This window comes from Gopherus evgoodei, unplaced genomic scaffold, assembly GCF_007399415.2.
Source record: "Gopherus evgoodei ecotype Sinaloan lineage unplaced genomic scaffold, rGopEvg1_v1.p scaffold_43_arrow_ctg1, whole genome shotgun sequence".
Lineage (NCBI taxonomy): Eukaryota > Metazoa > Chordata > Testudines > Testudinidae > Gopherus > Gopherus evgoodei.
This window is the reverse complement of record NW_022060064.1, coordinates 36,999-51,879: the sequence shown is the minus strand read 5'-3', so window position 1 is coordinate 51,879 and position 14,881 is coordinate 36,999. Positions and strand designations below refer to the sequence as shown.

The window sequence follows — 14,881 nt, the reverse complement described above, 5'->3', positions numbered from 1 at the left end:
TATTACAGAAAGGGAATGTCATATCCTCAAGCACAGCATGGGTAATACAACGGCCCACAAAGGACATTGGGGCCCTCTGACCTACCAGATCCACCTCTTTTTCCTCTGGGATGGTGACAGCACCCACGTCTGCCTCACCTTCTCCCTCGCCATCGCAAGGTCCAAGAGGACTGATTCCTTGGAGAAGACAAAATGTAAAGACACAAAAAATAAGTGGCTCTTCTCTGAGCCTTGACACTTTCCCCCTCCTTTAATGATGAGTGAGTTTAGCACGGGTGGAAGGTGTCAGCTCAACAGCCCCTGGAGAATGAATCATAGAAATGTAGGGCTGGAAGAGACCTCAGGAGTTCTAAGTCCAGTCCTCTGCATTATTCTAGACCACCCTGACAGGTGGTTGTCTAAACTGTCCTTAAAAACCTCCAGTGACAGAGATTCCACAACCTCCCTAGGCAATTTGTTTCAGTGCTTAATTAGGAAAAAATTTCCTAGCTGGAAGGGTAATCTCCCTTGCTACAATTTAAGTCCATTACTTCTTGTCCTGTCCTCAGTGGATAAGAACAATTTATCACCCTCATCTTTATAACCACCCTTGACTTAGGTGAAGACCCCTCTCAGTCTTCTCTTCTCCAGACTAAACAAACCCAATTTTTTCACTCTTTCCTCATAGGTCATGTTTTCTAGACCTTTCATCATTTTTGTTGCTCTCCTCTGGACTTTCTCCAATCTGTCCACATCTTTCCCGAAGTCTGGACACCAAACTACAGCTGAGTCCTTATCAGTGCTGGGCTGTGGCAGAATTACTTCTCACCCCTTGTTTACAATACTCCTGCTAATACAGCCCAGAATGAGGTTTGCTTTTTTTTGCAACAGCATTACCTGGCTGACTCCACTATCTCCCTAGGGAACCCATTCCAGTGCTTCACCACCCTTCTCATGAAAAAGATTTTCCTAATATCCAACCTAAACCTCCCCCACTGCAACTTGAGACCATCACTTCTTGTTCTGTCATCCGGTACCACTGAGAACAGCCTAGATCCAGAATGGCTGCGAGATGGGAGCATTCAGTCACCACTGAGCCACCTTGAAAGTGGTGCCTTTGAGCTGAAAGCCTCTATATCCTATTTCCCGATTTTGTGAAGCAACCCATCCGCCCTGACTTGAGGCCAAAATGGAACCAGTGCCCTTGATACGAAAGGCCCAGTGTCCTATTCCCTAAGCCAGCCAGTCAGTTCCCATCAACCTGAAGAAAACTGGAACTGGATATGAAAGTCCCCGTTATCCCATTCCCCAAACCCTCGAGCGAACAGTAAACCCTGAGCACAACAAAACAGATTCAGGAGTAACCGACTATTCCATTGTCACGGCACATGGAAAGAGAGACGAGGAAAAGGAAACGGGACTGTAAGAAGAGATGAAGGCTCATGGATTTTGGAGCACTTTGTGAGGCAGGTTCCTAAAGCACCGTGAGCCTCCCTCGAGCCGAGTGACAAGACATGGTTACGGAAGAGTGACGTACAGCTAAATGTTTCTGTTCCTGAATGTCGGCACCACAAATGTGACACCCTGTAAACCCAGCAGAGAGGGACCTCAGGGACACTTTCAATGTTGTCACAAAGCGTGACAAATTAACCGTCAAGCTGAAACAGAAACTCTCTAATATCAACTCTTTAAATTGACTGTCCCCCACCCCCACCCCTTGCTCCTCAAATCAAATGCAGTGGGACACTCCACTGCCCATAACAAGCCATCATTTGCGTTTCAGTTACACCAGAATCCAGAGTGAGGCACCCTCTGCACATAGCGAGGGAATGAAGAACAGTCGCCTTCTGATTGGCCACAAATACTTTTCCTTAATACGAAACTGTTAACAAGCGAATGTATGGGTTGGTGAAAGGTGCCAGCTTGGCCTTCCCCAGACATGGAGTCCTTCATTTATCACCAAAGCTGGTACAGCTGGGCAGCAGCAGAGTAAACTCCCCCCCCCCCGCCCGCTCCCCAGTTCGTACACAGTCCACATCAGTATGCCACAGCCGGGGGAATCCCTTGTAGGGAAGACAAGAGTTTAGTTTACCTGGGCTAGATTTTAAAGGTATTTGAGTGCCTAACTCCCATAGATTTAAAATCGATGCCTATAGCGCATTTGGCCTTTGCGTCTCCGCCGAGGCTGCCAGCACCGGAGCAGATGGTGGTGATAATCGTAATGTGGAACTGGCCTGAATTCATTTCACAAGTGGCAATCGAATGGCATCAGGTGGGTATGAATTGCAGCCACTCCTGACCCACGCCAGTTCTACACCCGTGGCCCAGAGATGGAGGAGACCAATCTCCATCTCGGCCCTGCCATGAGCTAGCGATCCCCACCCTTTAGCATTCTGCGATCATGTATAAAAGCTGCTTTGGAATTTCTCTCAATCTGAATTCACGGCTAAACAACCAGCAGGCTAGAATCTCACCGAGCGATGTAGTAATCTGCTCACTCAAACAGACCCACCTTTGGTTCTGCATTTCTAGAGCACGAGCCCTAGTCACAGAATCAGGGAAGTGAGAGATGGAAAGCTATCTTGCCCAGGTCCAGCATAGAGCACCTCAAAACTCGGGAATTTCAGGTCTCATCTAGGAGACCCCCACACCAGGTGTCCCAGTAGCAAACCTCCCTGTAATCATCTACATATCAGGTCTGAAATCTCTAGAGACTCAAATCCTAGGAATATTGTTTGCTTCTTCCACATTTCTGAGCCCAGGTAAGGTCTTGTTTGCTTCCCATGAAAGAGCCTGTGGGGTGCTTTTTGTAAGAGTCGGGATTTGCTCTGGCATCCTCAGCTAAAATGTCCATTCCTCCCACTCCTCTCTGCTGTGCTCTACTTAAGTGACTGCATTTCACGGGTGAAATTAAATCCAGAGGGGAGCAAGAGCCATACCTAGACATCATCACTCCCAGTGCTAATTAACAATTTCCAGGGGCATAACTACCCCACCCAGCGCAGAAAAAAGCCAAGACTAGAGGAAACCTGAAAACACCCCTGGAAAGATCCAAAACAATGAGTTAGACTATCACACTAGCAGATACTTCACTACTGTAACACGTGCAAAGCTAAGCCTGGTTCTCAACAAATACAGAATCGGTGACCATAAACTAGATATGGAAACCGGGAGACACGGTTCCAAGCTAGAGAGAAGTGACGGTGCCAGCCAGCGTGACACAGGAGGAGAGACTGAGACAGAGAGACTTCCTACTGCGGCATCTGAAATAAGAGCGAGTACCAGAGAAATATCCTCAAACTATCAGGAATCACACACGACTTTTCATCCCAAAGCTAGAGCAGCTTTCCACTCCTAGGAGCTGACGGAGAGTCTCCTTTCAGCCAAGTGCTAGAGGCCTGAGCTTCTGGAGCAGGAGGAATTATGGGCGAGGGTAGGATTGTCCACAGCCAGCTAGCCCATGCTGTTGTAACTACGCTGCTACTCTTAGCAGGCCATCTCAACTAAAGCTAGCTTGGATACGCCACCACTTGCCGCCATCGCCCCTCCTGACAGCTGTGCACAAAATACCCTGAGTTCCAGATCTGCCTCTGCTGTGCGGCTCCGAGCCACCACCGTGCCTAGTGCAGGACCTCCTGGCTGTCACTAGCCATCCCCTGTTCAAATCCAGGCTCCTCTAATACTCGCGGCCTCATTTTAGAAATTTGGACCCCGATCTTCAGAGGGGCTGAGAATCCCCAGCTCCTAATGGCACCAGCGGGCGTTGGGGGTGCTCTGCAGCTCGGAAAATCAGGCCCAGGGTGTCCTAATATAAGAACCGAGGGGCCACCTCTAAAGGGATTGGTTACCATGAACGGCTACCTAGACAAAGTGGGGGAGGCAATACCCGACCAACTTCCGTAGCTGGGAGCGACCGGGGACAGACATGGCTACAAAAACAGCCAGGGAGACAAACAGGCCAGGGGAGACAGCTGCCAACAGGGGAGGTCTGATGACTCAGGGTATATCAAGGGGGACCAGCAGGCGGTCAGGCCATGCCTGGGTGCTGGTGTTACAGACCTAATCTTTGCTCCCTTTCCTCTTGTCTTCTGTTTCACGCTCCCTTATCCCTAATCAAACCCTCTGCACTGGCTGACTATAACCCTCCCGCGGCTTCATCTCCCAGGGAGCCCGCCCATGGAAGTGCTTCCCAATTCAGCCAGCGTTTAGCTGCCTGACAGGGGATGTCATTTCACTGCCTGTCGCGGCAGACTGGATTGGAGCAGAAGCTCTGAGCGGAGCCGGCTTCGTGCACGTTACATTAGGCAGCAATGATCACTGGAACGTAAGAGCTAGCGTGAGCTCTGAAGAGCTGCTGCTGGAAATCCGGGTGGGTTACTGTGGTAACACACTGAAGGGAAACAATTTGAGGGAGGGGGGAGCTCACAGACCTGGTTAAGATAAACATCTCCCGCTAGGAGTTTTAAATGATAAGTCTGAAGACAGGAATGATTGAAAAGACAGCATAGATCAGGGGTCCGACACTGAGAGACAGAGCTTTTCACCTCTAGCGCATCAGTTCCAATACTGGCTCTCACGTGGGTTTACGGGGGGGCAAGGAATGGGATAGAGGGCCTTTCACCTCTAGGCCACTGGTTCTGATCCAGCCCCACACGGGGAGCGCTGGCTGGCTCTTGGGAAGCAGGGAGTGGGACACGGGGCCTTTCACCTCTAGAGCAGTGGCTGCATCTGGCACCACGTCCGAGATGATTGGTCAGTTTAGGGAGTGGGATGAAGAGTCATCCATGGCTACAACGGCAGTTGTAATCCAGCCCCAGGTTGATGGCTTTTTTACCCAAACCTCCCCAAATATTATAACTATTGTAACGGTAGCTGGGGCTTCAGGGTGCCCATAAGGAACAAGACCAGCAGCTGTCTTCAGCTCGCCTGTATCTGGAATTGGGTGAAGGGTCGGGCTGCACTTCACTCCCTGTACCAGGAGGCCATGAAGGTAACACTGGGTTTGATTTAACAAGGTGAGGCCTAACTGGACATTTTTCTGTCCAGTGTAACATCCCACCCTCACAGCTCCAGCAGTGTAGACAGGACCCAGATTGCTGCCTGGGGTTTAGCCAGCATCTCCTGTGGACCTGTAGTTACACCACTGCACTAGGACCCACGAGACCCGGCGTCTATTCCTGGCTCTGTCCGAGATGTGCTGTATAGCCACGGGCGAGCTCCCGTGCCTGTGTTTCATTCTCATCCTTTGTCTAGCGAGACTGTTAGCTCTGCGACAGAGACTATCCCTCACCGGGTGTTTGTACGATGCAGTACTGCAGGTGCTACTGTCATCAGAATAGACTTGCTGAGAGCTGGTTAGATCAGCGGTTTACCACCTTTTTTCACTTGTGGGCCCCTGAACGTTTTGGTATGGAGGTGCGGCCCCCTTTGGAAATGATAGACAGTCTGCAGACCCTGCACAGACCACAGGTTGAAAACCATTGTTCTATGGGAACAACAACCTTTCACAGACCCCTTAGGTACAGTCTGCAGACCCCCAGGGATCCGGGGACCACAGGTTGAAAACCATTGGGTTAGACGAATTTTATGGTGACTAAAATGCCCAAACCCTGTCCAGGACAATGTTGGCACAAGAATAAAAGGGAGAAAGAAAGAAATCTAGGCTGGAAATGAGAAGGTTCCTAACTCTAACCCGACCTTCCTCCCGTAGTTTCCTCATCTGGAGCGGGGCGGATTTGAAAGATCTGTCTCTTAGTGGGGTCTAGGTGCCTGGGCTAGGCACAACCCAGGTCTGAGGTTCTCATGGTGCGGGAGGTTTAAAGAGAGGTTCTGGAACAGCCCCGCAGTAGGAATAGTGGGGGGCAAACAACTAGTTTGAAGCCGGAGCTTGTTAAGTTTAAACGGGCTGTGACAGGGTGACCAGGGACTGGACTCCATGACCCAGGAGGACCTTGTCAGTCCTGTGTACAAGGGTGGAGCTGCAACAGCCAAAACAATGGCGCGGAATCTGAAGGGCCTGGAGCTCTCACCACTTGAAAACCAGGCCCTAAGAGTGTAGTGTAGACAAGGCCCAAGAGGCTGCAGTCTGGCCAGATGTCTAGTTACTGACATGACCTTTGCACCCGGGTTTGGTCCAAAATAGGGTGTATAGAGCTAGTGGCCGGATTTGCCAAGGTGCTGAGCACCTGTAACCCCCAGGAAGCGGCGGGGCGCTGAGAGAGTTGGATCATGTGAGCAGCAAGCAGTGCTAGTGAAGAGTTTGGGGAAATACCAGTTTCCTCCGGGGGCGGTGCCGGCAGACCCACTTCACTATCCGACACCAAGGAGGGTCCCCGCACAGCACTTTTGCGCTGCTTTTTGTCCCCGGGCGTGCCGCGGCGGCGAGCACTCATTGTTCACCAACGGCTCTGTGAAAAAAACAAACCTGTATTTAGGAAACCGACTGCACAACCAGAAGGAAAAACAGTCTAACAGGGCAGGCGGGACAGTCAAGGTCCTATTCCCAGCTCTGGGAGGGGAGTGGGAGCTAGGGGGTTAGAGCGGGGGGGGGCTGGGAGCCAGGACTCCTGGGTTCTCTCCCCGATTCTAGGAGAGGAGTGGGGTTCCTCTGCCCCCCCACACCTGCAGCTCCCCTCCCACATAGCTACCCCCACCTGCCTCCTCCCACTTCTCTGACCCTCCCCTCACCTGCCCACCTCTCCCCCAGCTGCCCTTTCCACCTATCCCTTCTCCCACCTACTCTCTCCCTCTGCAGCCTACTGCCTCCCCTCACTTGCCCTCTCCCCCACACCTACCCCTCCCTCTGCAACCTGCCCCCCATCTCACCTCCACACCCACCCCTCCCACTTCCCACCTGCCCCTGCTCCCATAGCTACCCCTCCCACCTGCCCCTTCCTCCATGCCTCCCCCACCTCTTCACATCTATCCCTTCCTCACTTGCCCCCTCCCCCACAGCTAACCCTTCCACCTGCCCCTTCCTTCCCCTGCCCTCCCCCCAGCTACTCCCTTCAACCTGCCCCTCCCCTCACTCCTCCACCATGCCTCTCCCACCCCTTCACATCTGTCCCTTCCCTCACCTGCCCCCTCCCCTACAGCTACCCCTCCCACCTGGCCCCTTCTCCAGGTACGTCCTCCTTCAACCTGCCCCTCCCCTCACTTCTCCGCCAGACCTCCCCATCGCTTCACATCAGTCCCTTCCCTCACCTGCCCCCTCCCCCACAGCTACCCCTCCCCTCCCCTGCTCCCTCCCCCAGCTGCCCCTTCCTTCAGCCTGCCCCCTCCCCACACATTTCCCCCTCCTCTTCACATCTGCCCCTCCCACAACCTGCCACCTCCCCTCACTCCCCCCACACACTTCTCTCACGCCTTCACAGCTGTCCCCCCACAGCTTCCCTTCCCACTTGCCCCTCTCCTCACCTGCCTACCTCTCCCCCAGCTGCCCCACCCTTCAACCTGCCCTCCCTCACTTCCCCACACACTTCCCTCTCCCCTTCACATCTGCCCCTCCCCTCATCTGCCTCCTCCCCCACAGCTACCCCCCTTCAACCTGCACCTCCCCTCACCTGCCCACCTCCCCCCAGCTGCCCCTTCCTTCCACCTGCCCCTCCCCGCACTCCCCCCACGCACTTCCCCCTCCCCTCACCTGCCCCGTCCCCCACACACTTCCCCCTCCCCTTCACAGCTGCCCCTCCCGTTCCCTCCCCCACAGCTTCCCTTCCAACCTGCCCACCTGCCCCCCAGCTGCCCCCTCCTTCAACCTGTCCCCCTCCCCCACACATTTCCGCCTCCCCTAGTTACCCCCTCCTTCAACCTGCCGCTCCCCTCACCTGCCCACTTCCCCCCTGCTGCCCCCTCCTTCAACCTTCCCCCTCCCCTCACTCCCCCAACACACTTCCCCCTCCCCTTCACAACTGCCCCTCCCCTCACCTGCTCCCTCCCCCACACTTCCCCCTCCCCCCACCTGCCCCTTCCCCTTCACATCTGCCCCTCCCCTCACCTGGCCCCTCCCCCACAGCTACCCCCTCCTTCAACCTGCCCCTCCCCTCACCTGCCCACTTCCCCTCTGCTGCCCCCTCCTTCAACCTTCTCCCTCCCCTCACTCCCCCAACAGACTTCCCCTCCCCTTCACAGCTGCCCCTCCCCCCACCTTCCCCCTCCCCCACACACTTCCCCCTTCCCCACCTGCCCCCTCCCCTTCACAGCTGCCCCCTCCTTCAACCTTCCCCCTCCCCTCACTCCCCCCACACTTCCCCCTCCCCTTCACAGCTGCCCCTCCCCTCACCTGCTCCCTCCCCCACACACTTCCCCCTCCCCCCACCTTCCCCCTCCCCTTCACATCTGCCCCTCCCCTCACCTGCCCCCTCCCCCACAGCTGCCCCCTCCTTCAAGCTGCCCCTCCCCCACACCTCACTCCCACCCCACCTCACCCCTGCCCCGCACGCACCGTTCCAACTCGCCCCTCGGGCCCCGCCCACCCGCAGCGTCTCCCCGGGCAACCGAGCAACGGACGCTGCGGGGCGGAGCGCGAGCCGGGGCGGGAGCCAATCAGCAGAGGGCCGGGGGAAGGAGCGCGCGCCGCTTGAGTGGCGGTTGGGGCGAGGGGAGGGGAGCGCGCGCCGCTTGAGTGACAGTTGGGGAGGAGGAGCGACTGGGACGGGAGGCGCCCTGTCAATCCTACCGAGAGACGCTTCTGATTGGAGAACCAGCGGGAACGGAAGGGATGGGTGGGACTAAGAAAAACTGTCAATCTTGCCCAAGAAGGAAGCTGATTGGAGGGATGGGGGGTAAGGGGTGGGAAGAAGGAAAGCGTCCCCCCTCAAATTCACTGAGGAGGAATTGAATCCTGTTCCCCCCGCCCTGCCCGGTCTGGGTAACAGCTCCCATCATGCAGCGGGAGGGGTTGCCAATGAGACCCTAGCATCAGTCCCAGAATGCATTGCACCGACCAAACAGGAGCGGAGCTCCCCCAGTAGATTGCTGTACCCCAATGTGAGCAACAGTCCCAGAATGCATTGCTGCACCCACTATGAGCGGAGGTCCCAGAATGCATTGCTGCACCCACTATGAGCCACAGGCCCTGAGCGGAGCTCCCAGAATGCATTGCTGCACCCACTATGAGCCACAGGCCCTGAGCGGAGCTCCCAGAATGCATTGCTGCACCCACTATGAGCGGAGGTCCCAGAATGCATTGCTGCACCCACTATGAGCGGAGGTCCCAGAATGCATTGCTCCACCCACTATGAGCCACAGGCCCTGAGCGGAGCTCCCAGAATGCATTGCTCCACCCACTATGAGCGGAGGTCCCAGAATGCATTGCTGCACCCACTATGAGCCACAGGCCCTGAGCAGAGCTCCCAGAATGCATTGTTCCACCCACTATGAGCCACAGGCCCTGAGCGGAGCTCCCAGAATGCATTGCTCCACCCACTATGAGCCGCAGGCCCAGAGCAGACCTCCCAGGATGCATTGCTACACACACACTACGAGCTGCCGGCCCGGAGCAGAGCTCCCAGAATGCATTGCTACACACACTATGAGCCACAGGCCCAGAGCAAAGGTCCCAGAATGCATTGCTACACACACTATGAGCCACAGGCCTGGAGCAAAGGTCCCAGAATGCATTGCTCCACACACTATGAGCCACAGGCCCAGAGCGGAACTCCCAGAATGCATTGCTACACATGCACTACGAGCTGCCGGCCCGGAGCGGAGCTCCCAGAACGCATTGCTACACACACTATGAGCCACAGGCCCAGAGCAAAGGTCCCAGAATGCATTGCTACACACACTATGAGCCAGAGGCCTGGAGCAAAGGTCCCAGAATGCATTGCTACACACACTATGAGCCGCAGGCCCGAAGTGGAGGTCCCAGAATGCATTGCTACACACCCTATGAGCCACAGGCCCAGAGCAAAGGTCCCAGAATGCATTGCTACACACACTATGAGCCAGAGGCCTGGAGCAAAGGTCCCAGAATGCATTGCTACACACACTATGAGCCGCAGGCCCGAAGTGGAGGTCCCAGAATGCATTGCTACACACCCTATGAGCCACAGGCCCAGAGCAAAGGTCCCAGAATGCATTGCTACACACACTATGAGCCAGAGGCCTGGAGCAAAGGTCCCAGAATCCATTGCTCCACACACTATGAGCTGCAGGCCCGGAATGGAGGTCCCAGAATGCATTGCTACACACACCATGAGCTGCAGACCCAGAGCAAAGGTCCCAGATGCATTGCTGCACACCCTATGAGCTGCAGACCCAGAGCAAAGGTCCCAGAATGCATTGCTGCACACCCTACGAGCCGCAGACCCATGGAATGGGAACACTTTATGTACTGCGTGTCTCAAGAACCTGGAGCCAGCCAGTTCCCCTGATTGGACCTAGCCCTAGCAATCACTCATTCCCTAGTCATGTCTGGTCCCTACCCAACAGAGTAAGACCCTCTTTGTGCCAGAAGCTAGCTGGGTGACTAGGGTGGCAGTGGGACAGCCGCCTCCCCACCCTCCTCCCGGACAGATGCAAACCATTCTAAGAGGATGGTACTTGGTGGAGGCTGGTGGGCTCCCCCCAGGAACACTATCTGGCACCAGCTTGGCCTATGAGATGTCACCTTCTTCAGTCCTGAGGCACCCACACACTATTCAGAGAAAACATTAAGAACATTCCCACTTCGTTACACCATCCCCATACACGCCATCTATTCATCCACTGATCCCCATACACAGCTATCCATCCATCCCCATACACAGCTATCCATCCATCCATCCGTCCCCGTAAATGCCATCCATCCATCCATCCATCCCCATACACAGCTATCCATCCATCCATCCCCATACACACCATCTATCCACCCACCTATCCGTCCCCGTAAATGCCATCCATCCATCCATCCATCCATCCATCCCCATACACAGCTATCCATCCATCCATCCATCCCCATACACACCATCTATCCACCCACCCATCCGTCCCCGTAAATGCCATCCATCCATCCATCCATCCCCATACACAGCTATCCATCCATCCATCCCCATACACGCCATCTATCCACCCACCCATCCGTCCCCGTACATGCCATCCATCCATCCCCGTACACAGCTATCCATCCATCCATCTATCCATCCATCCCCATACACGCCATCTATCCACCCACCCATCTGTCCCCATACACGCCATCTATCCACCCATCCATCCCCGTATACGCCATCCATCCATCTATCCATCCATCCTCATACATGCCATCTATTCATACACACATCCATCCCCATACAGGCCATCTATCCACCCACTCATCTGTCCCCGTACATGCCATCCATCCATCCATCCATCCCCATACACAGCTATCTGTCCATCCATCCATCCGTCCCCATGCACGCCATCTATCCACCCCTCTGTCCCCATAAATGCCATCCATCCATCCATCCATCCCCATTCACAGCTATCCATCCATCCAGCCATCTATCCGTCCGTCCCCATACACGCCATATATCCACCCATCCGTCCCTGTACACACCACCCATCCATCCCCGGACATGCCATCCATCCATCCCCACACACAGCTATCCTTCCATCCCTCCCTCCCTCCATCCCCGTACATGACATCTATCCATCCATCCATCCTGGATTCTCCCGGCTGCCTCCCCCTCCCAACTCCAGTAATCCTGCTCCCACCCTTGTCCCCCCCGCTGCCCCACCCAGTGCTGACCTCACTCCCGTTCCAGCCAATGGGGTGGCAGAACAGCTCTGGCGCGGAAGGCACCATTGTGACATCGCCCGTTTACATACGGTTTGCAGCAGTCGGTTACCGGCCCCCCCGGTGCCGGCAACAGGAGCCCGGCATCCGAGTCCCTCCCTCCCGCTCGCACCGTGAGCAGAGCCGGGCGGCGGGGGCGGGGGCGCTCCTGGCCGGGGGTAACCCTGGCACTAGGGGCTGTCGGGTGGGAGACAGAGGGGCCTGTCCCCTCTAGGGGGCGCTGGATCTGGGAGACCCCCCAGATCCAGCGCCCCCTAGAGGGGACAGGCCCCTGCCCCATTCCCCACCCCCCTGAACCAGCCAGTCCCCGCCCTGGGGCCGGGTGAGAGCTGGCGCCCCCCAGAGGGGACAGGCCCCTGCCCCATTCCCCGCCCCCCTGAGCCAGCCAGTCCCTGCCCTGGGGCCGGGTGGGAGCCGGCGCCCCCTAGAGGGGACAGGCCCCTGCCCCATTCCCTGCCCCCCTGAACCAGCCAGTCCCCGCCCTGGGGCCGGGTGAGAGCTGGCGCCCCCCAGAGGGGACAGGCCCCTGCCCCATTCCCCGCCCCCCTGAGCCAGCCAGTCCCCGCCCTGGGGCCGGGTGGGAGCCGGCGCCCCCTAGAGGGGACAGGCCCCTGCCCCATTCCCTGCCCCCTGAGCCAGCCAGTCCCCGCCCTGGGGCCGGGTGAGAGCTGGCGCCCCCCAGAGGGGACAGGCCCCTGCCCCATTCCCCGCCCCCCTGAGCCAGCCAGTCCCCGCCCTGGGGCCGGGTGGGAGCCGGCGCCCCCTAGAGGGGACAGGCCCTGCAGGTGGGAGCCGGTGCCCCCTAGAGGGGATGGGGCCCTGCCCCGTTCCCTGCCCCAGCCAGTCGTAACGTGGCCATTGGTTGTCTCTCTCTCCTCAGGCCATGGCCGCCCACGTGCCCCTGCCCCCTGGCCTGCCCCAGCTGCTCAAAGCCGGCACCAGGTACTTCTCCGGCCTGCAGGAGTCGCTCTTCAGCCACATCACGGCCTGCCGGGCCCTGGCCCTGTGCCTGCGCACCTCCTACGGGCCGCAGGGCCGCAACAAACTGGTGATCACCCACCTGGGCAAGGCCCTGTGCACGGCCCACGCCGGCACCATCCTGCGGGAGCTGGAGCTGGAGAACCCGGTGGCCCGGATGCTGGGCGCGGCCAGCCAGGCCCAGGAGGAGGAGACGGGCGACGGGGCCAACGCCGTGGTGCTGCTGGCCGGGGCGCTGCTGGACAACGCCGAGAAGCTGCTGCGCGCCGGCCTGCCCGTGGCCGCCGTGCGGGACGGCTACGACACGGCCTGCAAGGAAGCCGTGCGGCTGCTGCCCGGCCTGGCCTGCCACGCGCTGGCGGATCTCCGGGACCCGGACGGGGTGGCCTGGGCCCTGCGCGCCGCCGTGGGCAGCAAGCTCTTCGGCTACCAGGATTTCCTGGCCGGGCTGGTGGCTCGGTGCTGCGTGGCCGCGCTGAGCCCGGAAGGCGCCTTCGAACCCGACAACGTGCGCCTCTGCAAGGTGCCGGGGGGCGGCGTCACCGACTCCTGCCTGCTGGAGGGGATGATCTTCTGCACGGAGGCCGAGAGCCGGGCACACCAGGCGCACGAGGCCCGGATCGCCGTGTACTGCTGCCCCTTCGCCCTGGCCCGCGGCGAGGCCAAGGGCACGGTGCTGTTCCAGGGGGCAGCGGAGATGCGGGCGTACGGCGACGCCGAGGAGGAGCTGCTGGGCCAGCGTGTCCGGGCCATTGCCGAGGAAGGGGCCGGCGTGGTGGTGGTGGGCGGGCGGGTGGACCCGCTGGCCCTGCAGTACGCCGACCAGTTGGGGCTGATGGTGGTACGGCTTGGCTCCCGGCTGGAGCTGCAGCGCCTATGCCGGGCTGTGGGCGCCGTCCCGCTGGCCACCCTGGTGCCCCCACCGCCCGGCGCCATGGGGCACTGCCAGCGCGTCTACCTGAGCGAGATCGGGAGCACGGCCGTGGTGGTTTTCCACCAGGACGGCGGCGCCTGCCCTGTGGCCACCATCCTGCTGCGAGGGGCCACCGATGAGCTGCTCTGCAGCCTGGAGGAGGCGGTGACCGATGGGCTGAACACCTACAAGGCCCTGGTGGGCGACCGCCGGCTGCTGCCCGGGGCAGGGGCCGCGGAGATGGCCCTGGCCGTGCGGTTGGCCACGCTGGGTACCTACCTCCCCGGCCTGGAGCAGTACGGCATCCTGGAGTTCGCCCAGACTCTGAAGACCCTGCCGGCGGCACTGGCCGAGAACGCTGGGCTGCCAGTCAATGAGACCATGGCGGCGCTGGAGGCCCTGCACCAGCTGGGGACGGCCACCGCCGGCGTCCGGCCGGGCGAAGGGGGGGCTCCCACCATGGACGCAGCCCGGGAGGGCGTGCTGGACTCCTTGCTGGTCAAGGAGAGGGTCCTCCGCCTGGCGGCCCACACGGCCACCACCCTGCTGGGCGTCAGCCACATCCTAGTGGCCAAGAAGAGCGGGGGGCCTAAGGTCCGGGGGGAGAACCCCAACTGGGACCTGGAACCCGACGCCCTGGAGTGAGCCGCTGGCAAGGGAGAGGGCGCTGCCCCGCGGCCACATGGAACTGGGCCCCCGCCGGCCCTCTGGGCCCTGCCCCACATCCACCCATTGGCACCCCAATAAACAGCTTCTCACCGCGTTACACAGACTCTGCCCTCAGTCCTGCCCTCCTCCCTCCCCATTGCGCCAGGTGCTGCCCAGACCCCCCCAGCCGAGATCGGGGCCCCGTCGCGCCAGGTGCTGCACAGACCCCCTAGCACCTTCCAGAGGAGAGCGCCCCCTTCTGAGCTCCCCACAACGCTCCCTGCCTCACAGCGCCCCCTAGCGCTGCCCTGGGGCCAGCCCTGCCTGCCAGGGGAGAGCGCCCCCTGCTGAGCCCCAACCCCGCTCCCTGCCTCACAGCGCCCCCTAGTGCTGCCCTGGGGTCAGTTCTGCCTGCCAGGGGAGAGCGCCCCCTGCTGAGCCCCAACCCTGCTCCCTGCCCCACAGCGCCCCCTAGTGCTGCCCTGGGGCCAGCCCTGCCTGCCAGAGGAGAGCGCCCCCTGCTGAGCTCCCCGGCCCTGCTCCCTGCCTCACAGCGCCCCCTAGTGCTGCCCTGGGGCCAGCCCTGCCTGCCAGAGGAGAGCGCCCCC

General features: G+C 59.0%; 1 protein-coding gene and 1 pseudogene across 2 annotated transcripts in view; one reads left to right on the top strand and one right to left on the bottom strand.

The window, feature by feature from the left end:
* The window catches only part of DNAH2 (dynein axonemal heavy chain 2), a 136,762-nt gene extending 128,296 nt beyond the window's left edge, over nucleotides 1-8,466 (bottom strand). For both annotated transcript variants that reach the window (XM_030546262.1, XM_030546263.1), the window contains exons 1-3: nucleotides 8,423-8,466; nucleotides 6,251-6,386; nucleotides 86-177 (exon numbers count right to left, since the gene is read on the bottom strand). In XM_030546262.1, the coding sequence (XP_030402122.1) occupies nucleotides 86-177; nucleotides 6,251-6,371 (213 nt within the window). In that variant the 5' untranslated portion in view covers nucleotides 6,372-6,386; nucleotides 8,423-8,466. The remainder of the gene's footprint in view (nucleotides 1-85; nucleotides 178-6,250; nucleotides 6,387-8,422) is intronic.
* A 4,151-nt stretch (nucleotides 8,467-12,617) lies between these two features.
* LOC115642597 lies at nucleotides 12,618-14,270 on the top strand (annotated as a pseudogene).
* Nucleotides 14,271-14,881: the final 611 nt, after the last annotated feature.